Source organism: Alternaria novae-zelandiae (genome assembly GCF_023758075.1).
Source record: "Alternaria novae-zelandiae strain BMP 2774 chromosome Unknown scaffold_14, whole genome shotgun sequence".
In the NCBI taxonomy this organism is placed as follows: domain Eukaryota; kingdom Fungi; phylum Ascomycota; class Dothideomycetes; order Pleosporales; family Pleosporaceae; genus Alternaria; species Alternaria novae-zelandiae.
In genome coordinates, this window is record NW_026056974.1 from 371,161 (window position 1) to 395,343 (window position 24,183).

The 24,183-nt window shown below is 54.0% G+C and overlaps 6 protein-coding genes across 6 annotated transcripts; 3 read left to right on the top strand and 3 right to left on the bottom strand.

Moving 5' to 3' along the window:
- Positions 1–459: 459 nt before the first annotated feature.
- J4E88_006992 (uncharacterized protein) lies at positions 460–2,196 on the top strand (the record flags this gene model as incomplete). Its single annotated transcript, XM_049400613.1, has 2 exons — positions 460–876; positions 934–2,196. 2 exons carry the CDS (start codon positions 460–462, stop codon positions 2,194–2,196), a joined length of 1,680 nt encoding a protein of 559 aa, XP_049253561.1.
- Positions 2,197–3,209: 1,013 nt separating this feature from the next.
- Positions 3,210–5,311, bottom strand: J4E88_006993 (uncharacterized protein; the record flags this gene model as incomplete). The annotated part of the gene is made up of 3 exons (XM_049400614.1): positions 3,210–4,425; positions 4,530–5,147; positions 5,199–5,311. The coding sequence occupies 3 exons, from the start codon at positions 5,309–5,311 to the stop codon at positions 3,210–3,212; spliced, it is 1,947 nt and encodes a 648-aa protein (XP_049253562.1).
- A 1,595-nt stretch (positions 5,312–6,906) lies between these two features.
- Positions 6,907–7,512, bottom strand: J4E88_006994 (uncharacterized protein; the record flags this gene model as incomplete). Its single annotated transcript, XM_049400615.1, has 1 exon — positions 6,907–7,512. One exon carries the CDS (start codon positions 7,510–7,512, stop codon positions 6,907–6,909), a length of 606 nt encoding a protein of 201 aa, XP_049253563.1.
- Positions 7,513–8,241: 729 nt separating this feature from the next.
- J4E88_006995 (uncharacterized protein) lies at positions 8,242–17,874 on the top strand (the record flags this gene model as incomplete). Its single annotated transcript, XM_049400616.1, has 2 exons — positions 8,242–14,999; positions 15,048–17,874. 2 exons carry the CDS (start codon positions 8,242–8,244, stop codon positions 17,872–17,874), a joined length of 9,585 nt encoding a protein of 3,194 aa, XP_049253564.1.
- A 599-nt stretch (positions 17,875–18,473) lies between these two features.
- J4E88_006996 (uncharacterized protein) lies at positions 18,474–19,678 on the top strand (the record flags this gene model as incomplete). The annotated part of the gene is made up of 3 exons (XM_049400617.1): positions 18,474–18,860; positions 18,931–19,342; positions 19,425–19,678. The coding sequence occupies 3 exons, from the start codon at positions 18,474–18,476 to the stop codon at positions 19,676–19,678; spliced, it is 1,053 nt and encodes a 350-aa protein (XP_049253565.1).
- Positions 19,679–22,410: 2,732 nt separating this feature from the next.
- J4E88_006997 (uncharacterized protein) lies at positions 22,411–23,791 on the bottom strand (the record flags this gene model as incomplete). Its single annotated transcript, XM_049400618.1, has 2 exons — positions 22,411–22,543; positions 22,602–23,791. 2 exons carry the CDS (start codon positions 23,789–23,791, stop codon positions 22,411–22,413), a joined length of 1,323 nt encoding a protein of 440 aa, XP_049253566.1.
- Positions 23,792–24,183: the final 392 nt, after the last annotated feature.

Below are 24,183 nucleotides of genomic sequence, written 5' to 3' on the forward strand. Positions count from 1 at the left end.
AAGTGGGTCCGTTCCGGTCGTATCGAATGGCGCTCTTACGTGTTGAACCGTTCAAACTGTCTACGAAAGATGATCATAATATCTCAATTAATGTTGTCGGTCTGCGTGACGTCAAGCTTCTGAGGCGCGAAGACAGCCCTGGAGGTCTTTTTGGTAGGTTTTGTTTCGGTTCATCTGAATTGGTCCTAGCGCGGTTCCTGAACGCTAGACCCTGGCAGGTGTGTGATGCTCGATTGCCGACCCTTCGCTCTTGCAAACCACATCCCGCCGTACGCACCTCTGTCGCACTGCTTCGTCAAACGCGCAGTTGTGATTTGTCACATTTCTAGTGTCATATAGCGAGCTGACTCCAACTTCTTCTCGACGCAGCAAACCGACCCCAGCATACGCGCAGCGCTGCGACTACCCTGCTTTAGACGATCAACGCCTCCTAGACCCTCGAGGGCATCACCTATCGCCATGGTTCGAAATGGCAGTCCGTCGCCAGCGGACAACTTTCCGCTGGGTCACTCTGCGACATCCCCTCAACCACAACCTTCGAAGCGCGACAAACGGCGCAACATGCTTGCCGAGAAGCTGGCGGAGATGATGGCTACCTTCTCCGACAACCGGGACAGTCATTACAGAGCCCAGCTCGCCGCGCTCCAAGCCGACATCAACCTGATTATGAAAGCCGACCCGTATGCGAACCAGCCGCTCGAGGATAGCAATGAAGAGGCCGCCGAGCTCGTCTCGCAGATCATGGGGAACAACGTGCCTACCGCACCAAGCGCGGGTACTGACTACATTGCGCAATGTGGAAAACATTATTCGCGATTTGTCGACGCCGTCAACGATGCGATGGAAGAACGCGACTACAACCTGACCATGCTCTGGGTGAGTCCCACGGCTTCCCGCTGTGTTGGTACGAGACGCTAACCGCCAATTACGCAGAACAAGCACGAGAACACGAAGAACGAGATCGAAAATTCGCACTACTACAAGGTCCAAATCGCCGAAGAAGAACACAAGCTGCTCGCCGCCACCATCCGCGAACGACTGGTCGCAAGCATACAACAACGGACAAACAGGCTGAAGCGAGAGAAGGAGCAACTGGATCTGTCTGACAGCAACGCGATGCTCCTCCATCCCAATCAGTTTAGCATAGGGCATCCCGCAAGCCCTGGCGGACCGCAAGCGCCACGAAAGACCAGAAGGACAGGACACAAGTTTGGCGACGCGGAGGAGCTGGCTGCTGCTACTGAACACAAGAGAAAGCGCAAGCTGTACGAAGACCAGGACAACGATTCGCCAGGCCCATCTGGTCGCCCCACCGAGATGGGCATCGGCTCACCCTTCCGCGAAGCCAAAGCGCGCACCGTCAATGCCCAATTCGAATCGTCAGCATACTCCCTCGAGCGCCTCTTCAGCGAGAAGGAGCTCAACATGGCCATGAACCAAGCCACCATGGCCGCGTCGCACTTCTTCGCCAAGATGAAGAACACAGAAGCCGCACCGCAGGAAGCCACAACAAACGGCAACACCAACGGCGCAAACGGCGAGCACGCATCCGAGAACGGCGACGCCATGGACCAAGACCAAGACTCCGACGACGTCCCAGGCGCAACCGACATGATGCGCCAACACTCGTCGAACCCACACGCGACCCGCGGCGCCACACGCTCAGCTCTGAACCCCACGGCGGCTATAGTGAGCGGCCAAATACCTCCGTTCATCTATAACCCGCCCTTTGTTCTAGATGCTAAGATCTTCCAGAAGATCAACGCTTCAGCACCGCCACCACCTCCCCTCGGCGCACACGATATCGAACAAGATCTGAAGCTGATGCTTAGAGACGCACCACCTGACGACGATATCAACGAGAAATTGCTACAAGCTGCATGCAACCCCGTCAAAGCGCGCGACTGCCAAGTTCAGCCACCGAACTTCTCGGAACCTGTCCATGAGATGACGAGTGCGCTTAGGAGTACAGCGCCGCATCTCGAGGTTGGTGCTAGTTTAGGCGGTGTACCGATGAGTGCGCAGAGTAGTATGGCGGGGTGGTCGGATGCTGGTAACAACACTCCTCTGGGTCGTTATGGAGAGAGGGACTCGTTGGCTGTTGGCGGTCATGGCGGTGGTGTTGCGATGTCACGGACTGCGAGTGGGAATGGGAGGGGACGTGGGAGGGGACGCGGAGGTGGAGGGGGAAACTGAGACTTGTCTCTTGCGGCTTACACTACAGTAAGAGGGAGTGGTTGGAGACATACTACGTTGATGTAGGCGTCCGGTCTCTACAACATGAGTGGTTTACTTCTTGCTTTCTGTGGTAGTAGGAGACGTGTTCCGACTTTCCCTTCGAAAGGGAATCAGGTGTATCAGGTTTCGCGTTACGGTCTCGCACTATATACCCACGACTGGCGTTTGGGCTCGCGGTGCATCACGGCGGTACATATGTACTTATATGTCTTGTTTGATCTCCTTTGTTATTTATGTCTGCAAGTATAGACTTGGGTGGGGTTCTCTGTTCGTAGTGCTTGTATAAAGTATATGTTATGACTTGCCTTCATAGCTTTACTCTACCTGTGTATCGCTCCTACGATGAAGCATATTAGAAGGGATGACGGGCTAAGCTGGAGTGCGCGCCGTGTTGGAAGCCAGTGGAACCTACTTGGGTACGCTGCAGCTTCGCGCAAGTATGTGTTGAAGGCACCACGTTCAGAGAGAAAACCCAACACCCTGCAGGCTACATCGAGATGAAACCGAAAGTTAGCAAGCTCCTGACGCGATTGTAGACATCTGGGTCATATGTTATTCAAGCTTTTACGGGTAGACGTTCGGTCTCTTCCTCCGGCAAAGTGAGCCCTTAAGAAGGCACAACACCACTAACCCCAGAATCAGATCATCAAAGACATCTCAGATCAACACCTCAACACCTCAACACCTCATCATCACAGAGCAAGAAGACGAAGTATTTGAAGTATTCTCTCAATTCTCTCTACACAGGATATGGAAATCCCACTATTAGAGTACATGCTATACCACCCAACTTTTCCTCCGAATCATTGATCGTTATTCATCCGATGCATTCAGTAAAAAATCCGTGAAAATGGGCTCAATGTTGGCCGTTGAAACGCCGTGAACTACCACCTAAGAAAGAAGAAGTCTATGCTTGAAGATGCACAAGGAGAAAGAAGACGAACAGACTGCATCAAGAAGAAGCGATCCGCTTAGTCGACCTCCTCGACAGTGGGGCCGTCGTCGCCGCCGGCACCACCAGGGGCACCGCCGCCGGGCATACCGCCACCGGGCATACCGCCGGGCATGCCACCCTCACCACCGGCTCCGTAGAACTTCATCATGATGGGGTTGGCGACACCCTCAAGCTCCTTCTGCTGGGACTCGTACTCGTCCTTGGTGGCGGTCTGGTTGTCGTCGAGCCACTGGACGGTCTTGTCGATCTCGGCGGTGAGCTTCTGCTTGTCGCCGGCATCGAGCTTCTCGTCGACCTTGGAGTCGCTGAGGGTGTTGCGGAGCGAGTAGGCGTAGGACTCGAGAGCGTTCTTAGCAGAGATACGGGCAGCCTCAGCCTCGTCCTCAGCCTTGTACTTCTCGGCCTCGGCCAACATGCGCTCGATCTCCTCCTTGGACAGACGGCCCTTGTCGTTGGTGATGACAATCTTGTTGGTCTTTCCGGTACCCTTCTCGAGGGCGGAGACGTTGATGATACCGTTGGCGTCGACATCGAAGGTGACCTCGATCTGGGGAACACCACGAGGAGCAGGTGGGATACCGGTGAGCTCGAACTTTCCGAGCAGGTTGTTGTCCTTGGTGCGAGCACGCTCACCCTCGTAGACCTGGATAAGCACACCGGGCTGGTTGTCGGAGAAAGTGGAGAAGACCTCGGACTTCTTGGTGGGGATAGTGGTGTTGCGCTTGATGAGAGCAGTCATGACACCACCAGCAGTCTCGATACCGATGGAGAGCGGCGCGACGTCGAGAAGCAGGATCTCGGAGGTGGACTTGGAGGATGTGTCACCAGACAGGATAGCGGCCTGGACGGCGGCACCGTAGGCGACAGCCTCGTCGGGGTTGATGGACTTGTTGGGCTCCTTGCCGTTGAAGAAGTCGGAGACCATCTTCTGGACCTTGGGGATACGGGTGGATCCACCGACCAAGACGATCTCGTGGACGGAGGACTTGTCGATCTTAGCATCGCGGAGGACACGCTCGACGGGCTCCATGGTGGAGCGGAAGAGGTCCTGGCAGAGCTCTTCGAAACGGGCACGGGTGATGCTGGTGTAGAAGTCGATACCCTCGTACAGGGAGTCGATTTCGATGGAGGTCTGCGCGGACGAGGACAGGGTGCGCTTGGCCCGCTCGCAGGCAGTTCGGAGACGGCGGAGAGCACGAGCGTTGGAGGTCAAGTCCTTCTTGTGTTTACGCCTAGGTTACATAGTTAGCATATGTTCATGGATACAAAGCAGTCTCCGTGAACAATGTGTTGTTGACGAAGACGATGTAGGCGCCAGGGTGAATTTTGTACTTACTTGAACTCGTTGGTGAAGTGGTTGACCAGACGGTTGTCGAAGTCCTCACCACCCAAGTGAGTGTCTCCGGCAGTGGACTTGACCTCGAAGATACCCTCCTCAATGGTCAAGAGGGAGACATCGAAGGTACCACCACCCAAGTCGAAGATGAGGACGTTGCGCTCACCCTCGGTCTTCTTGTCAAGACCGTAGGCAATAGCAGCGGCGGTGGGCTCGTTGATGATACGGAGGACGTTGAGGCCGGCAATGAGACCAGCATCCTTGGTGGCCTGACGTTGCGAGTCGTTGAAGTATGCGGGGACAGTGACGACAGCGTTGTTGACGGTGCCACCGAGGTAGGACTCGGCGGTTTCCCTCATCTTGACCAGGACCATGGATGAGATCTCCTCGGGTGTGAAAGTCTTCTCCTCGCCCTTGAACTCGACCTGGATGACTGGCTTGCCGCCCTTGTCGATGACCTTGAAGGGGAAGTGCTTCATGTCGGCCTGGACCTCAGCGTCGGCGAACTTGCGGCCGATGAGGCGCTTGGCGTCGAAGACGGTGTTGATAGGGTTCATGGCGACTTGGTTCTTTGCGGAGTCACCAATGAGACGCTCGGTGTCGGTGAAGGCAACGAACCTTGGACATGTTAGTAGTGGTCGCGACTGTAGGCAAGAAGTGGTGACTTACGAAGGTGTTGTCCGGTTACCCTGGTCGTTGGCGATAATCTCAATGCGGTCATCTCGGAAGATACCTACGCAAGAGTAGGTAGTACCAAGATCGATACCAATCGCGGGTGCCATGATGTCGATATGTGTGTGTAGTGGGGTATCAAAAGGGAAGAAAAAGTAGTTGTATGCTCACAAGTCGGTGACTTATAAAGGTGAGGCTTTCGCGGTGTAGTGTGGTTTGTGTTGTGTAGTGGAAAGAGAAACAGTCCCAAGGCGCGGGCAGACGAAGTTTTTGTATCGCCTGGCAGCGTGGTGTTTCTACAGAATTCCAGCGCCTTCGACGCGCCAAGCAACCAACCAGAACCTTCCCGCAAGCTCGCGCAAGCTCTGCGACCCACTAGAAACAGCTGCCTGGCACGCTTTCCGGGGGCAAATGCCTAATTCTTGTCATCCTGGCTCCACTCGCGGCTGATTGCACGGCCGCGGTATTGCGCCCAACGCCTTCTGCTCGCGGACTGTGAATCTTCGTGCATCTTCTGTCGCCGCCGCAAAGGGCGCTGGCCGCCGCCTCGCTATGACGGAGGCCTCACCCCACCAAAGCCTCAAACGGGTGACATAAGCGAGTTGCCCCGCCATGAGCGGGCCCATATGTCATTCCGCCCATAGCAACGACGGGTAGCTTCAAGTAGCTTCCAGATGTCCAGGATTTTTTCAACCGCCGCGATCGAGTGAAGTCACCGCGGCGGGGTTTGCCTACCAATACGGCCAGTATCCTGTTTGATCGCACACAACACGTACCAACAGGCTTGTTGTTCTGGCTTGTACCTTGACACGCATATCCTTTGTTCGCGGCCTAGACAACGGAGCTTCGACGTACTCGCGGCATTCACATGTTGCATGGGTACTTGAGACGCGCAATCTCCTCATACAAGGAGTCGCTGACCGGGTCTGCAGCCTACGTCAAGATGAGAGTGTGCAACTTAGATGACTTGAGGTCAATGTAGCTTCCAGTGTGTCTCGATTTCCCCTTGAATGAGATGCGCTTCCGAAACATGGAGCAGGTCGTGGCTCCTGACACGCAAAACAAATCATGGATATATACACCGTGTCTTGCATTGTGGAGTTTGTTCTAGGAAACACTACGGATCACTTCAGAGGGTGGTTGATTAGTGATTCAGCAAGATCAAGCATCTTCCTGGGTACGCTACCCTGGTGCTGCTACTTCATCCATGCTGTCTACGGCATCCTGATATCAGCAGTATCGTGGCTATTGATGCGCAGACTGCGTAATAGTGACGCTTCTCAGTCCATGACACAAAATTAACGTGCTAGAGTTTGCGGACACGGGGGGATATTACTGATACGTTGGAGGGCTTTATATTCTTGGGTTGAAAGACCCCGTCGGGCGCGTTAGTAGTAATAATGGCACTTCTAATCTTTCGCTCGTCGTGCCTTAGGAGATGGGAGAGACCATTCCGTTGCAGAGTACATCGTGTTCTCCGCTATCTCCTGCTTCAGGATTCAGAGCCCAGGAGCTGATCCCTGATTTCGCATAGGCTAATCATAGGATCACACTACACGCCTGCCGTATACGACGTGCCTGACCACCGGCAATCTGTGGGTATACGTTCAATGTCATCGTCAGGGTCTTCTCTCATATACCATGCTTTTGTACAGTGCCACATCATACAGCCTCATATATCGTACATCCGTCTTCCGTCTTCCTACTACTCCAAATCCTCCGCCGCCCTACTAAACGCGTTCTTAACCTCCTCCCCAGGTCCCCTCTTCCTCCAGATATTCTCACTATTCGGCCCACTCTTGAGCTTCTCCTCCTTCTCGCGATACCGATCCTGAATCATTCTCTCCTTGACATCCTGTCCGCTATAGCTGTTCTTGGTGCGCATGCAAAACCAGAAGTCATTCCAGTGGTCGGAACAGCTGCGCAGCTGGCCGTAGCGGTATAGATCGTTGAAGTGGCCGCCTAATGAGGAGCAGTAGAAGGCGCTATCGAAAGCGGCGCGGCAGGACATTGAGCGAGGGAGGGTGGGGTCGTATTCTTCGGGAGTTTCGGCATTGTTGGATTGGGCTTGAGGATTTGAGGGCGAGGAAGAAGGCGTGTTTGTGGAGAACGATGGCGGTGCGAGGTGTGGGTGGGCGGCGTAGAAGTCGGGGTCGTGGGGTGCGGAGTCGGGTTGTTGCTGTGGAGGTGTTTCTATTGTTGATGTAGGCGCATCGCTGGGCTTTTGCACTGGTGCTGCTGTAGTCGATATGGTTTGTGGTTGTTGTTTCGTGAAGGCATCTGCGCCTGAGCTTGAGAAGGGCCACACCATTGTGAGATATGCGCGTGTCTATAGGAACCGGCGTGGTAGGTATGCGAGAGACGCGCTATTCGGAAGACTCGCGATACGAGCTGTAGCGGTCGATGGTGTGGGTTGTCGCGCGTCGAAATCCTGGCAAACGTTTAATCGATATGCTGCGACGAGCGGCAATGCAATTGGTCGAGGCTAGTATGTTGTAGCTCGAATGTTCAGACGTCTAGGCTCTGGGTGCAATCCGCGGGGCTTGAGACTTGGGCAGAAATTCAAGAAATCCCCAAGGGCAATTGGCACTTCCGGCGAATCAGACATGAGACGGCCCGCACACGTGAGCGGGAAGCCTATACGCTACGTCATGCATCGCACTTGCAGCTGCCTTGGAGATCCCTCTAACTCCACCTTTACGCGTCTTGTGCGTCGTCTAATTCCTCGGTTGTGCCTACACGACGTGTCGCCTTTGCGTGTGTATTCTATTCTCGACACTCCCTACGGCCTGTTAGCGATCGACGTCTCGGTAATACTCAACGCAGCACAACACCCAACCTGTGCCGTATCCGCCCCACCTTGTGTTTACCACCTACAACCGCCCCGAACGTGGCATCCACGCATTGACGGCCGTTCCCTATGACTCCACGCAGCCCTACGACATAACGATACCCCTCCGCCTCCGACACACCCTATACCCCGCCTACCTACCTATCTACCCCCTTCGCCCGGCCTGGGTAACGGTCCCCCACCGCCGCTATGCTTGAGGGACTCGTGTCAACTCTGCTGAATCGGTTCTTGGGCATGTATGTCCAGAACTTCGATCCTAAGCAGTTAAACGTCGGAATCTGGTCTGGCGATGTTAAGTTGCGGGACCTTGAGCTCCGTCGCGAAGCCCTAGATCAGCTACGCCTACCGCTGAACGTCGTCGAAGGACACCTCGGCTCACTCACACTATCCATACCCTGGTCAAATCTACGAGGGAAGCCGCTAAAGGTCAACATTGAGGATGTTTTCCTGCTGGCAGCGCCCAAGGAAGATGCCGACTACGACGCAGAAGAGGAGGACAAGCGTGCGCACGCCGTCAAGATGGAGAAGCTCGACAGCGCAGAGCTGCTGAAGGAGCGTAACACCGAAGGCATGAGCGCGGAAGAGCAGCAGAAGAACCAGAGTTTCACTGCGAGCTTGATCACTGCCATCGTCGACAATGTCCAGATTACAGTCAAGAACATCCACATCCGATACGAAGACTCGATCGCCGACCCCGGACACCCATTCGCCCTTGGTGTCACCCTCGCAGACTTCAGTGCTATCAGCACCGACGAGAACTGGAAGCCGACCTTCATCCAAGGCACATCCACCTCGACACACAAGCTAGCCACACTTGGCTCGTTAGCAGTATACTGGGATACGGATGCGAAGCTCATTGGAACTGGAAAGGGCAGCCAGAGCAGCGACGAGCAGCAAATCGACCGAGCCGATTTCATTGAGCGTGCAAAGGGCATGATTGCACGAGGCGACAACCCAGACTTGGGTGATCATCAGTTCATTCTCAAGCCCATCAGCGGTCGCGCTGGTATAGAGATGGACAAGACCGGTAAAATGGACGTCGCAAAGATGAAGGCTCGACTCCTCTTCGACGAACTTGGTTTCATCATCGACGAGGATCAATATCGCGACGCGCTCATGCTGGTCGACCTGTTCCACTACTTCATCCGCCATCAAGAGTACAAGAGGCTGCAACCCAAGTCATCACCCAAGGAGGATCCTGCTGGCTGGCTTCGCTTTGCTGGTCAGGCTGTGCTCGACAAGATTCACGAAAGGAACCGGCAATGGAGCTGGGATTACTTCAAAGAGCGCCGCGACGACCGCATACGGTACATTGAGCTCTTCAAGAAGAAGAAGCGCGAGGAGAAGCTTGATGCTACGGAAGCTGAAGATCTGGATAAGCTCGAGCGAAAGCTTACGTACGAGGACCTCCGTTTCTGGCGCTCGCTGGCTCGCAACCAGCTGCGCAAGGAGAACGTCGGTGTCAAGAAACCACCGCCCAAGCAAACATGGACTTCTTGGGTGTGGGGAAGTAAACAGGAAGAATCCCACGAGGACGAGAACACTCAGATGAGCGAACAGCAAAGAAAAGAGCTGTACGACGCTATCGATTGGGACGAGAAGAAAGCCATCACCGAGTCTGTGGACATGCCTCGCGAATACGTCAAGCTGGAGGTCAATATGAGCCTGAGGACAGGCAGCTTCACACTCAAGCGCGATCCCCATGGCAAATCGAACGAGATACTCCGGCTTCTCTTTGACTCGTTCAGCACTCAATTCCTGCAACGTACAGATTCCATGTTCGTCAAGGTTGCTCTTGAAGGCATGCGCCTCTACGACGGTACCACAGAAGGCAGTCTCTTCCCTCAAATCATCACAGTCAAGGATGCACCGCCTGTGCCGGACGACAAGCGCATCGAAGAGCTCAATGATGATGAATCACCCAAGGATGATGATGACGACGAGGAAGGTGACGAGAAAGAAGACCCATTCTTCTTCCTCACATTTGAGAACAACCCACTTGACGGAGCGGCCGATACAAACTTGACGATGAAGTTGAAGGGGATGGAGTTCGTTTACAACCCCAGGTTCGTCGTTGAGGTCGCCAAATTCTTCAAGCCTCCAGAGAGGCACATGGAGTCTATTGGCGCGCTCATGGAGACTGCTGGAGCGACGGTCGAGGGCATCCGCCAACAGACACGCGCAGGACTAGAGTTTGCCCTCACCGAACACAAGACCATCAACGCGCAACTCGACTTGCAGGCCCCGCTTATCATCGTCCCAGACTCTGTCACGAAGAAGTCAAGTAATTGCCTCATTGTTGATGCCGGTCATGTGAGCGTAACGAGCGAGCTTGTCGACAAGGATACCCTTCGCGACATACAGTCGAAGCAAAAGCAGCAGTACACAGACGAGGATTTCCGAAAGTTGGAAAAGCTCATGTACGACAAGTTCAATCTAGCGCTCCACTCGACACAAGTGCTCATCGGACCATCCATCGAAGAAACCCGCGCGCAGCTCGAACAAGACTCCAGCTTGAAGAACTACCATATCGTTGACCGGATCAACATGGACTTCAAGATTGAGATATGCATCGTCCCTAAGGCGTCAGATCTGACCAAGTTCCGTGTGTCTGGAAACCTGCCGGTGCTCCATGCATCGGTATCGGACTCCAAGTACAAGAACCTGATGAAGCTGATCGACGTTGCTATACCCAAGTTTGACAACGACGGACCCAAAAAGCCAGTGATTGAGGGCGCGAAGGGTCCGTCCAACCTCAAGCCCACAAGCGATGCCAAGGCTGATTCAGACCCTCTCGGACGGACGCGCTCAAAATCGTTCGCATTTGCTGCACAAGAGCATGAGCTCGTGATGGAGGAAGAAGGTCACAACGATACAGACGAGAAGTTTGCAGATGCCCCGGAGAAGCGAGATGAGAAGAAAGAGGCACATCTACATCAGCGCAACTTCGAATTCAAGTTCACTGTCGACAAGCTCAAGGGTTCGCTGTACAGAGCAGATCCGGAGGGCAGAAAATCTGATCAACTGCTGGTTGAGCTTATCGCTGAAAGCTTCGATCTTGACTTCTATCAAGAGGCTTTCGAGATGGCTGCGGATGTTCGTCTCAAGAGCTTGGCCGTGGAGGACCACGTCGAAGAGTCTACCATTCCTGAGTTCAAGAACATCATCTCGTCCGAAGATGTCTCTGCAGACGAACAAAAGGATCTCTTCACGCTCAAGTTTGTCAAGGTCAACAAGGAATCTCCGGAGTTCCAAACCAAGTACGAGGGCATTGCGACCAACTTGGACGTGGCCGTCTCAACGATCAACCTGATAGTAACCAGGCGGACGCTGCTCACGCTACTGGACTTCGTTCTCGATACATTCACCAATCCAGGCCAGCCGCAAAACCAGCAAGCTCAGATAACGGACAAGGAGACAGAACAAGCCGTTGCTGTCCAAACTCAAGCAGAACCCGACAAGATACGCATCCGAGCAGAGATGAAGCGTATCGCCGTTGTTTTGAACAATGACGGAATCCGGCTGGCTACGCTGAGTTTGAACTCTGGAGATGTCGGCATCTTCCTCAGCGGCAAGACGATGCGCATCGGTGGACGACTTGGCAATCTGTCGCTCATTGACGACATCAACCAAGGTGTCTCTGAAGAGTCGTCTCTCCGTCAACTTGTGACTATTGAGGGCAAGAATCTGGCCGATTTCAGTTACGAGACCTTCGATGCGGATGCGGAGAGCTACCCTGGATACGACATGGCGGTCACTCTCAAGACGGGCTCTATCAAGATCAACTTCCTCACGGAGCCATTCCGAAAGATCATGGAGTTCGCTGTCAAGTTTGGTAAGATGCAAGCCATCTTCAATGCAGCTCGTCAAGCCGCGGCGAACCAGGCGACACAGATCCAGCAACGGGCGACCAAGTTCCATTTCGATATCACCATCAGTACGCCTATTGTCGTCTTCCCACGTATGGTGGTATCCGACAAACCAGATCGCGACACTCTTACTGCAAACCTAGGAGAGATCTATGCCAAGAACAGCTTTGTCCCTCTTGATGACTCCAAGGGTGCCGAGACCGCGAATAAGCTTTCGGCTGGTATCAGGAACATTAAGCTTACATCGAAGCTGCACTACGATGAGGACCGCTCCGAAGAGCTGCAGCTGATCGACAAGGTTGATCTCGATTTCAACATCACGATGGTTGAGCACAAGGCTGGACAGAAACGGCCAGACCTTGAGATCGACGGTTCGATGTCGGACATTAACCTAATGCTCACACCGGAGCAAATGAAGTTCGCACTAGAACTGTCTCGCTCCATACCCGCAGCGTTTGCCACGGAGCCTGATGCCATAGACCAAGATGTGCAGGCCGAACTACCTCGCGAGACGACGGAGCCTGCGCGGCGACTCACGGACAAGGACAACGCAGAAGAGGAGTCCTCCAAGAACGCTGTGTCGTCGCAAGGGCCTGAGCTGCAATCTGACGGCGACAAGTGGACGAAGCTGGACTTTGTATTCAAGGTCGGCACTATCGGATTGGAGCTTGTCAAATCTGAGGATGCCCAGCCTGTAGGCGATGTTGAGGCCGCTAGTCTCTCGAAGTTCTCCCTCAACGACACGAACGTCAAGGTCCGCATGATCAGCGATGGAGCAATGGAGGCTGAACTAGTTGTGCAATCTTTCACGATCCGAGACAGCCGTACGCAAGGAACCAACAAGTTCCGCAAGATCATGTCGCTCATCAACAACGACGTCAAGCAGCAATTCATGGCCAGTGTTTCCATTTCGGGCGGAAAAGAGAAGAGCATGATTGCGCTTCTTACCATTGATAGTCCAAGAATCATTCTGGCTCTTGATTATCTCTTTGCTCTGCAAGCCTTTGCAAACGCAGGTCTCGCCACCGATGAGCCTTTGGCTATCGAGGAGGTAGCTGAGCAAGAGGAGACTGATAGCGATGACGACATCATGTCACCAGATGGCTCTCGATCATTAGAACTTCCAGAGCCTGCGAAAGAGCCTACCGATGGTGGCATGAACATGTCGTTCCGTGTCAACTTAGTGGATGCTCAGGTTGTGCTCATTGCCAATCCAGCCATGGCCAGTTCAGAGGCCATCGTCCTTGGTACAAAGCAAGTGCTTATATCCAAGCAACAAGCAATGACGTTGCAGGTCGACAAGGTTGGCATGTTCCTATGCCGCATGGATCGCTTCGAGACCAACCGAATGCGCATCCTTGACGACTTCAGCATCCAAACAGCGCTCGACATCAGAAACCAAGGCGCAAAGTCTTCGATGATGAGCATTACCGTCGACATTGAGCCTCTTGTACTCCGCTTGTCACTCCGTGATATCCTGCTAGCCATGCAGATTGTCAACAGGGCATCAGCAATGGCAGCCCCAGCTGAGAAGAGTATGCCATCGGCAGAAGCCAAGCAACTCAAGACGGGCACACCATCAAAGAAGGGCACTTCGCATGCAGGCAAAGCAGTCTCCAACAAGCCTCGGACCAAGTCTCTCGCGACCACCCGACGATCTAGTCAACAGGTCGGGAAGCAGCAGGCACCCCCATCTTCTGCTGTACTCAAGCGGGAAGAACTTCACATCAGCGTTGAAGGCATACGCGTTGTCCTTATCGGCGATGTCCATGAGATGCCCATGCTCGACTGGCGCGTGAAGAAGTTTGGTGTCGACGTAAGAGACTGGTCGGGAGCGATGGTCGCCGACACCTCGCTTGACACCCTAGTCAACGTCTACAACTTCTCCAAGTCTGCGTGGGAGCCGCTGATCGAGCCTTGGGCCGTTGGCTTCCACATGTCCAAGGATCAGAATCCCGACAAGCTAGCCGTCGATATCTACTCGCGCAAAGCTATGGAGCTCACAGTGACAGCCGCGACGATTGCACTGGGATCCAAATCGTTCGACTTCCTGACCAGCGAGGATGACATCTTGTCTAAACCTCGGGGTAGCGACGCCCCGTACCGTGTACGCAATTACACTGGTTTCAGCCTCGATGTCTGGGCTGAAGGCAAGGAGCAAGAAGGCTTTGCAGCTAAGCTTGAGGACGGAGAAGAGCAGCCTTGGCGATTCGAGGACCCCATGTCGACCAGAGAGTCACTCTCCACGGATGGCGCAACCGGCATGCTTGGTATCAAGCTGCAGGGCAGTGGCTTTGATACTCTTACACGGGTACCTGTTCACCGAGAAGGCGAGTTCCTGTACAACCTCAAGCCGAAGCAAGACCGCATACAACATCGTCTATTGATCGAGGTGAAGCTTGGCGCCGACAACATCAAGAACATCACCATTCGCTCGCCAATGTTGGTAGAGAACAACACTCAGATTCCGATCGAGCTTGGTATGTACAGTCCAGAAGACGGCCATCTCCTCAAGATCGACAAGATCGCTCCTGGAGATGCCAGGCCAGCACCGGTTGGCGCCTGCTTCATGCACTCTATTGTCATCCGTCCCGATCAGGGCTTCGGCTATGCTTGGTCTAACGAACGCTTGTTCTGGAAGGACTTGCTCAAGCGACCCACGAGGACAATTACTTGCCGTGGCGAGCAAGACGACCAATCGCCGCCGTTCTACTTCCAGCTTCATGCGGCCTATGATAAGAAGGATCCTCTGACTGGCGTCTACCCGTACATGCGACTACGCCTCCAGGCACCCGTCGAGGTACACAACCTTCTTCCATACGACTTCAAGTATAGGATCTACGACAGCAACACGAAGAAGGACTGGACGAACTTCCTTAGAAAGGGTGGTATCAGCCCAGTTCATGTAGTGGAACTGTCGCATCTTCTCCTCATCAGTGTTGAGATGCAGGATGGACCTTTCAAGCCCAGCAAATTTGGCATCATCAACTCGACCGATCGCGAGAGTTTCCGGAGAGAGAAGGTGCTGGAGGTCAAGGACAACAACGACACTACTCTGCACCTCAACATGCATTTCTTGTAGGTACATTACATCGAGATCGAGTCACAAGTACTAACTGTTCTCAGCAACTTCCCCGACGGTGGCGGCGCTTTCAAGGTTGCGATCTACAGCCCTTACATCGTCCTCAACCGTACCGGTCTTCAGCTTGATGTTCGAGCTCAGCAGCTCATGGGCCAAGCCAGAGCTGCTGCTGGACAAGGTGTCGTAACAGACAACCAGAACGATGCTGGCAAGGCCTTGCCCTTCATGTTCTCTTACCCGACAGAGAACAAGAAGAACCGTGCTCTCATCAGGGTTGGCGAGTCAAACTGGAGCAAGCCTCAGAGTTTCGATGCGATTGGTAGCACATACACGGTAGCCTTGCCATCAAAGGCGGCACGCTCCGACATGCACTTGGGTGTCTCTGTCTCAGAGGGCGAAGGCAAGTACAACTTGACCAAGACCGTTTCCATCGCACCGCGCTTCATCGTCAACAACAAGATGAAGGAGGAGCTACTCATCCGAGAACCCGGTCAGTCTGATTGGATGACGGTGAAGGATGGCGAGCTTTTCCCACTTCGTTGGCTGCGACAAGGCGGAGCACCACAATTGTCCCTCTGCTACCCCGGTGTTAACAACCAGTGGTCTTCTCCCTTCAACATCTCCAACGTCGGCAACGTTCACGTCAAGCTTTCGAAGGCTGGACAGCGCCAGAAGCTTGTTCGTGTTGACATTTTGATGGAGGCAGCAACGATCTTCTGCCATGTCAGCGTTGAGAACAAGCATTGGCCGTTCTCATTCAAGAACATGAGCGACCAAGAGTTCCTGTATTGGCAAGCTAACCCCAACCTGGATGAGGACGAGGATGACCGCGGTTCCGGTTTCCGACCGATCAGGTACCGCCTGCCTCCTAGGAGCATCATGCCATATGCGTGGGACTTCCCGGCTGCGAAGAACAAGGAGATTGTCATCAGCGCCAATGGCCGAGAGCGACATGTTAAGCTTGCCGAGATTGGTCCGCTCATTCCATTCAAGATACCGCCTGGCCAAGACCGTGGCGGCATGAAGGTCATCGATCTGAACGTCGTCGCAAAGGGTCCCACGCAGACTCTCGAAGTATCGAACTACAAGCCATCTAAGAGTATGTACAAGCAGAAGTCTGCTGGTTCATCTTCGACGGCGACCGGCTTCGAGGTGAAGGATATGGACACAGACGTCACTTTCAAGGCGCAGATACGCCTTGCTGGCATCGGCATCTCGCTCGTCAACCGCCATCTCAAGGAGCTCGTGTATGTTACACTGCGCGACATCGAGATGAAATACTCCGACTCGCCCCTCTACCAGATGGTCAACATGCAGGTCAAGTGGATTCAAGTCGACAACCAACTCTACGGCGGCATCTTCCCCATCATCTTCTACCCCAGTGTTGTTCCGAAAACGGGCAAGGAGATGGAGGCGCATCCCATCTTCCAGACGACCATCACCAAGGTCAAGGACGATTCGTATGGTGTGCTGTACATCAAGTACTTCACATTCCTGCTCCAGCAGATGACGATCGAAATCGACGAGGACTTCATCTTCGCCATGATCGACTTCGCGAATATCCCTGGTGCTTCTTGGTCCGAAGAGAAGCAAGGCAAGCTATGGGATGACAATCTCAGCATACCCGAGCCAAAGCAGGAACAATCTGGCCAGGACGTCTACTTTGAGCTTCTCCATTTGCAGCCTATGCAGATCGATCTGTCGTTTGTCCGAACAGAGCGGATCAACGCCGAGGACACCATGAGCACTTCCAATCCGTTCATGTTCGCCGTTAACGTTCTCACCATGTCAATTGGCAACGTCAACGATGCACCAGTACGGTACAATTCGTTGATGCTGGAGAACGCACGCATCTCGACAACTGCATTGATCAACAACATCAAGAACCATTATGTGCAGGAGTCGCTGCGACAAGTGCACGTCATCATTGGATCCGCTGACTTCCTCGGTAATCCAGTCGGTCTGTTTAACAACATCAGCTCTGGTGTTGCAGACATCTTCTACGAGCCATACCAGGGTCTCGTCAAATCGGATCGACCCGAAGATCTTGGTATCGGTATCGCGAAGGGTGCATCAAGTTTCGTCAAGAAGTCCGTGTTCGGATTCTCAGACAGTATGGCCAAGTTCACTGGCAGTATGTCAAAGGGACTCTCAGCGGCCACCCTGGACAAAGAGTTCCAGGACCAGCGTCGCATGTCGCGGTCTCGCAACAGGCCCAAGCACGCGCTCTACGGCATCACATCTGGTGGTAATGCCTTCGCCAGCAGTCTCGCCAGTGGTCTTGGTGGTCTCGCCCGTCACCCCATCCAAGGAGCTGAGAAGGAAGGTGCTCTCGGTTTCGTAAAGGGAGTCGGCAAAGGACTATTGGGTGTACCTACCAAGGCTGCCATCGGAGCCTTTGATCTTGCTTCCAACATGGCAGAAGGTGTGCGCAACACAACAACAGTCTTTGACCAGGAAGGTCTCGACCGCGTACGCCTCACACGCTTCATCGGCACAGATGGCATCGTGCGCCCCTACTCTCAACGCGAAGCGCTCGGTCAGTTCTGGTTGAAGACACTTGATAACGGCAAGTACTTCAACGAAGACTACATTGCGCATTTGGAGCTGCAAAACAAGGAGATGCTTGTCATGCTCACATACAACGGCCTCATGATGGTGCGCACGAAGAAGCTACAGACTGAATGGGATGTACCGCTCAAGGACGTTCAGACCATCAGCAAGGAGAGGACGGGACTGGGTATCACGCTCAAGGGAGGCACGAACGGGCCTTTTATCCCGGTTAGTGATGAGGAGAGTAGGAATTGGTTCTACCGACAGGTTGCTGTGGGTGTTAATGCTTATAATGACCGGTGGAACGCGAAGGGTTGATTGAGATGGGGAATCAGTGTGTAGAAGGGGAGGTATAATGAGGTTTATGAGTACATGGCATAGCGTGGTTTTGGAATGCGTTTCGGTTTCGATTGGACTCCTATAATGTATACTCTTTCTATCAATCAGACAGTTTTCTCTTAGTGAAATTAAGCAACATGATGGTGCGTCATCTTTAGGTCGACTTGTCCGTATGGCCGGACTACAGCGAGGCTGGGCCGAATTATGATCGAACTGATAACATGGCGCGTGAAAGCCCCACCGCGCAACGGCACATTTTGTCTCATGGTGACAGCTCCTTCGCGTTATTTACGGGTCGCGGCACCGTTGCGATCCACTACGAGACAAGGATCACGATTGCGATGCCGAAGCATGGCCGGCGATGATGAAAAGCATGCATGACGTCAGACTGGCGTCGCGCGTCAACCTGCGGGGGAAGCTTGTAGCTGGAATCGCAAGTACTATCTAACCCTATCTTCTCTTGTCTTCTCCCCAATATACCCAGCTCGTGCTTTGTGTGTACATTACTGCACCCGCGTTGTACACCTCCCTTGCTTTTCCCTACCCCGTCTTACACACCTACTACCCGCTAATCTAATATGCTTCGCAACGGAGCGTCGCGCCTCGCGCTGAGGTCCGCAGCAGCGCCCCAGTCGGCACGCCCGGCTGCGAGCTTCACGCGCACAACATCTTCTCTGCAATGGGCAACACAATTTGGTTCTCTGGCTGCGCGGAGACCGCAATTAGCACAGGCTGCTGCTGCTGCGCAATGGAAGCCTGCGTCTGCGGTCTTGCGCCGCAGCATGGCTGATAAGACGTTAACGGAAGGGCAGAAGCAGGCGGAGAGCAGATATGCGCACGAGAAGATTAAGCCTACGCCCGAGACTGTGACGAGTACTAGTTCGACGCATCCGATGTTTTCGGAGGTGGGCACCGAGCAGCCGCAGAATGAGGTTGATATGGCGGCGGGGTTGAAGCATGATGTGGTATGTATACGAAGTTCTCTCTGCACAATCTTGACGACGTGTTTTGGTTATGGATGCTAACAAATACCAGGGCACAATCAAAGAAACTTTCTCCCTCGCCGAAGTCCCGCGCGAGGCATACTACATGGGTCTCGCGGGCACGCTTCCCTACCTCGCAACCTCCATCTCCACCGTCTATCTCTCGTGGGAACTAAACCACTCCACCGCGGGTTACGGCATGATCTTCTCCCAAAAAGACGCTACATACCTCCTCTCCCTCATCGAGCCCCTTCAAATCGGATACGGAGCGTCTATCCTGAGTTTCCTCGGCGCTATCCACTGGGGTCTTGAGTGGGCAGGCTACGGAGGCACACAGGGCTACAAGCGCTATGCAATTGGTGTTGTAGCACCAATGGTAGCATGGTCGACACTGCTCATGCCCATTGAAGGCGCGCTCATCTCGCAGTTCTTGGGTTTCGTAGGGTTGTACTATGTTGATACTCGTATGTCCTTGCCCCTTCTCCCTCCACCCTTCTCCCTTCACCCTGCCCTCATTCTAATAAACGATACTAACACAACACACAGGCGTAAGCCGCCTCGGCTGGACTCCCAACTGGTACGCCGTATACCGCTTCGTCCTCACCGCCATCGTCGGAGCCAGTATCGTCCTCACTCTCATCTCCCGCAGCGAGCTTCCGGAACATATCCCTGGTCCTGTTGACCGCGAGAAGGTTTTCAAGGAGGAGGGCTCCAGCGAGGAGAAGCTGGCTAAGCATGAGCATGCGGCTGTGGAGAAGAAGAAGAATGCTGCAAGGAGTGATAACAGGGGTGAGAAATAGACGTGTGTATGCGCGTGGAATTCGAGAAGGTGTGGCTCTTTTTTTGTGGCGACGAGGCGTTCCTGGCGAGGAGCCCATGGTCGTTGTTTTTTGGCTTGTGTATATAGTTGATTGCCCTGCTTTGGCGTGTGATGTATTGAAACGAAATCATCCTGTTATTTGACTTGCCTGTTGGTCGCGTGAGCTGTGATAGCGAGTATTGCGCCTGTTCTGGAGCCCGTCCAGCAGCGCTTTCTGGCCCAGACTCATTACATTGACAGACAGAATACCCAGTCATTGTGCATCTTCATGGGTATCGCGTACTGAAAAATATGCATGCCAGCGAAGCAGAAGTAGGCACGACATGTGAATTACCCATCCGAGCCAGGAAGGCTTGGCGCGCCCTCGCGCACACCTCAGATGGAGTACGTGTTAAACTTCGATTACGACCTTTGAGACACCTGGTAGAGGGCTGTTACCTGTTCGAGACTTGATTTTTTTTGAATCTGTGATACCCCAATAACGCTGTTAGTACTAAAACGTGAATTACCCATAGTCGGGTTATTCCCAGGCACCTCGCGTACCAATGGCAACTGTGGCACCTCCGCCCTTGGCTCCGCATCGCGCACATGCGCCGATCGTCATCGCTCCCACCTGTCCCCAACCCACCAAACCTTCCTCCAACGCACACAAAACCTTCTACCTCGACCATGCTATGAGCACCCTCAATCGCATCGCCTCCCTCTATTCTCTCAACCCAACGCGACAATGCTCTCCTCGGGCTTCACCAACGCGCCCGTAACGCAATTCCTCGTCTTCGGCACCGTCATAGGCGCGCTGCTGGCTGCGATTACGGATTCGAGATTCTATCTGCATATTCAGGTTGTGCCGCATTTGTGGGGGTATGGGCAGTTTTGGAGGTGTGGGGTTTGGATGGTATGTTTTATTGATTTCGTGGAGAGGAAGAGAGGAGAAGACGGATTGGGAATGCGGAGGGATGGGAATGGGGTGGATGAGATGGATGCTAACATGAGATTACAGCTAAGTTTCACAAACTCAACCGAAGTCCTCTTCGCCGTCTTGACATTCTACCAACTCCGCGTTGTGGAAAGGATTTGGGGGAGTAGGAAGTTCGCTGTATGTATCCCCTCTCCCAGTCATCCCTCTTACCCACCTCCCACACCTACACCAGTCGACTAACAATCCATAGTCCTTCCTCCTCTCCACCCTCCCCTACACAACCCTCCTCCCGCCCCTCCTCCTAACCTTCATCCTCCGCCCCTTGACTTTCGGCCGCATGAACCACCTCCCCGCGGGCCCAACCCCCCTCCTCTTCGCCCTCCTCGCAAACTACTACGCCGCAATCCCGTCCACCTACCGCTACAAAATCTCTCCCTGGGCCGCCTCCACCCCTTCATCCCAACAATCTTTCTATCGGCGCTCCATAACGCTGACGTCGAAGTCGCTGTCCTACCTTCCCCCCTTACAACTCGCGCTATCCCAGTTCCCTGGGAGCTTACTAGCGGCGGCGGTGGGATGGGGGGTCGGCACGGCGTATAGGCGCGATGTGCTGCCGGGTGCGGCGAGGTGGAGGGTGCCCGGGTGGGTTGTGGGTGAGGAGAGGAAAGGTGGGTTTGAGGGGTTGAGGGCGAGGTTGGAGGATGAGAGGGAGAGGGAGGGGGGTGGGGCGGGGCTGGCGACGGGGATACTGGCGGAGGGGGCGGGCGAGGCGAGGCAGAGGAGGACACTTGGGGATGTGGTTGCTGAGCAGTTTAGGGGGAGGGGGTAGGAGGCGTTAGGAATGTTGTGTGGATGGCTTTGTTTGGTGCGAGTATGTTTTGGGTATTGGGTATTATGATCTACTTCAATTATGTGTTATGGAAGAGATATGAGGATGGGTGATGTTATTATATAATGTTACGTCGATATACTCGACTAATGATACAGATGACTTCTTTAGCAAGTCTGTCCTCAGGACAAAGAGGATGTAGACGCGAAACAAAGCCGCAATCTCAAATATACCCCTCCCACGCTATTGAACAACCTCCTCGCGGAGTAAACTATCTTCCTTCTCAAACGCCGTTATCAAAACCCACAAAAATACGGCCGTACAATCATTAGGAAAAACCAAGAAAACTACCGTAAAGAAAACACCGAATCCCTCGACCCCTTACCCCCCCTCATCTTACTCATAAAATCCTCCGTACTGTCCTTCGCATTAAACAACAAATCCTTCTCCACTTCCACAGGATGACTATTCAGCGCACTCGAAGGCGTAGGCGTAGGTCTACGGCTTCGATGCTGACCCGTTGTACTACTACTCCTCGTCTGCTGCGTAGTACTAGGAGGAGCAACAACAGCAGGAGTAGGATTTGGCCCGGCGTCATAACCACGTGGCATTTGTGTCCCCTGAGCTTGTATCTCCTGAGCCATGACTTGAGAGTGAGTTAGACGATCGAGACTGCGCCACCATTGGTCTTTGGCTCGACGGGGATCTAACGAGCTGGTTAGATCGAGGGTGGAGGTGTTGGAGGCGGGGGAGTAGGGGGTGTAGGAGGGGGGTGGGGTGGTGGTATCCCACCCGGATGCCATTGCATGTTGGTGAGTTTGGGGGGTTCGCGCGTCGATGGAGGAGGAGCGGTGGCGGGGTGAGGTGTGTTGGGGTGACTCGGTTGAACGCTCTGTGGTTCGGTGTCTGCTGCTGCTGCGTGCGGGCACGTGAGGGGAGGCCTCTCGGGTGGAGTGGTGGCGGCCTAGGGAACTGCCCGGGGTGTTTGTGGTGCTAGGGATGTAGCTTGAGGATGGGCGTTGGTCGGTTGATGCTCGGCTTGAGGGTTTGCGGGGGCGGTATAAACCTCGTAGACCATCTGGTTGGCGGTCAGGTGCCTGAGGGGCAACTGTATGCGGTCGTGGTGGGGAGATTTCTGCTGCGTCCATCAAAGACAGTGGACGTGGCTGGTCGATTTGGCGGACGTGCTCACGGCGTCTGGAGGGAGTGGCAGACCTATCATCTGCTACGATGGAAGGAACCTGTTGCTGGTGGGTCGTAGGAACTGCGGGAACTTCTTCTGGCGTTGGAGAAAGAGACGCATCGCGTAGTGCCTTCAGGGATACTGCAGACATGCGCTCACTCAAATCACGAGCAGACCGTCGTCGCTCTTCCCTAAGATCAAGGAACTTCTTCGACCGTTCTGAAGGCGTGAACGACCTGATGGACGCGCTGCTCTGCTTGGCTTGCGGCGATTCAGGCTGGCTGTAATAATCCGAGTCGAAGTGAGAAGTAGAAGGCCGCGACTCGTCGACACTGAAGACGCGAAGTGGAAACTTGCCAGGGCTGTTGACGAGCGTGCTAGCGGGCGAATGGCTTTCTATAGCCATGACTCGCTGTTTGAGTTGCTTGACTTCTTCCGAAAGCAACTCCTTCTCTTCCTCCATCTTGATGATGTGCTCGGCAGCTTCTTCGATGGCGAGCTCGTGATCTGTCCAGTGTGCCGCGCTCTCGCTTGCTATAGCAGTGAGCTCGATGTTGGTCTTCCGATGCTCCTCGTCGATTTCTCGCAGCTTCGTCATCTCTTCATCCATCTTTTCCATTTTGAGTCTGAGTTGCTTGTTCTCCGCACTCAGCTCGTAGTTCAAATCCTCTAGTGGCTCCATCCGTTCGATTTGTTCTTTGGCGGCAGTCAAATCATGCTGCAGCACCTTGTTGTCCTTCCTCAGCAGCTCCACTCGCATATTCGCAGTCATGAGCGTCTGCTTCAACTTGTCGATCTCTTCTGTGAGTTCTCGACTCGTCCTGGACTGCGGTGGACGAGCATCGCTGGGCCGACGTCGTCGGATGGGCGAAACCGGGGTCATTTGTTCTTCTGTGAGGGCGAATTGATCGAAGATATCTGGCGAGGTCTTAGGCGTGCATATCTCCGGAGGCTTCTGTGCTGGTGGTGGGGGCACTTTGATATCCTGCGGTGAAGGAGTGGGCGTACCCTGTGCCCTCCGTGCTTGAAGCGCATGCCGTAAGTATTCTGATTTCGGCGCCAGGGAGTTCGATCGAGAAAGCGTAGGTCTGGTTTGGTCGGGGGTAGACGGCCTAAAGTCTATCCCACGCGAGGAACCATGTGAGGAAGAGGTGTTCGACATGTTGGTGTGGAGTTCCGGTGAATAACTGCGACCGGCAGTATTATAGGTAGACTTGCAGTGTTCTCCAGCCAGCAGAAACAGCCCTTTGTTCGCGAGAGAAAGCTGGTCGCCGACAATGCGATTGTATAGTCCAAGTCCTGTGCGCGAACAATGTATGCGCCTCCAGTTCTAGCAATCGTCACGCGACCAAGACGGGCGATATCGTGCAGTCGGTCGGATAGGTGTAGGGCGAAATATTACGTAGGGTATGCGAATCGAAGGTGAGGTTTGCGCCTATGCGAGGGTTGTTGATGGCAACGGCGCTTGAACGGTCGCGTCGCGTGCGAAGATGGGTGGATAGTCGCTCGAAAGCGGGTCGTTCTTGGGGTCCATTCGCGCTATGGCAGGGACAA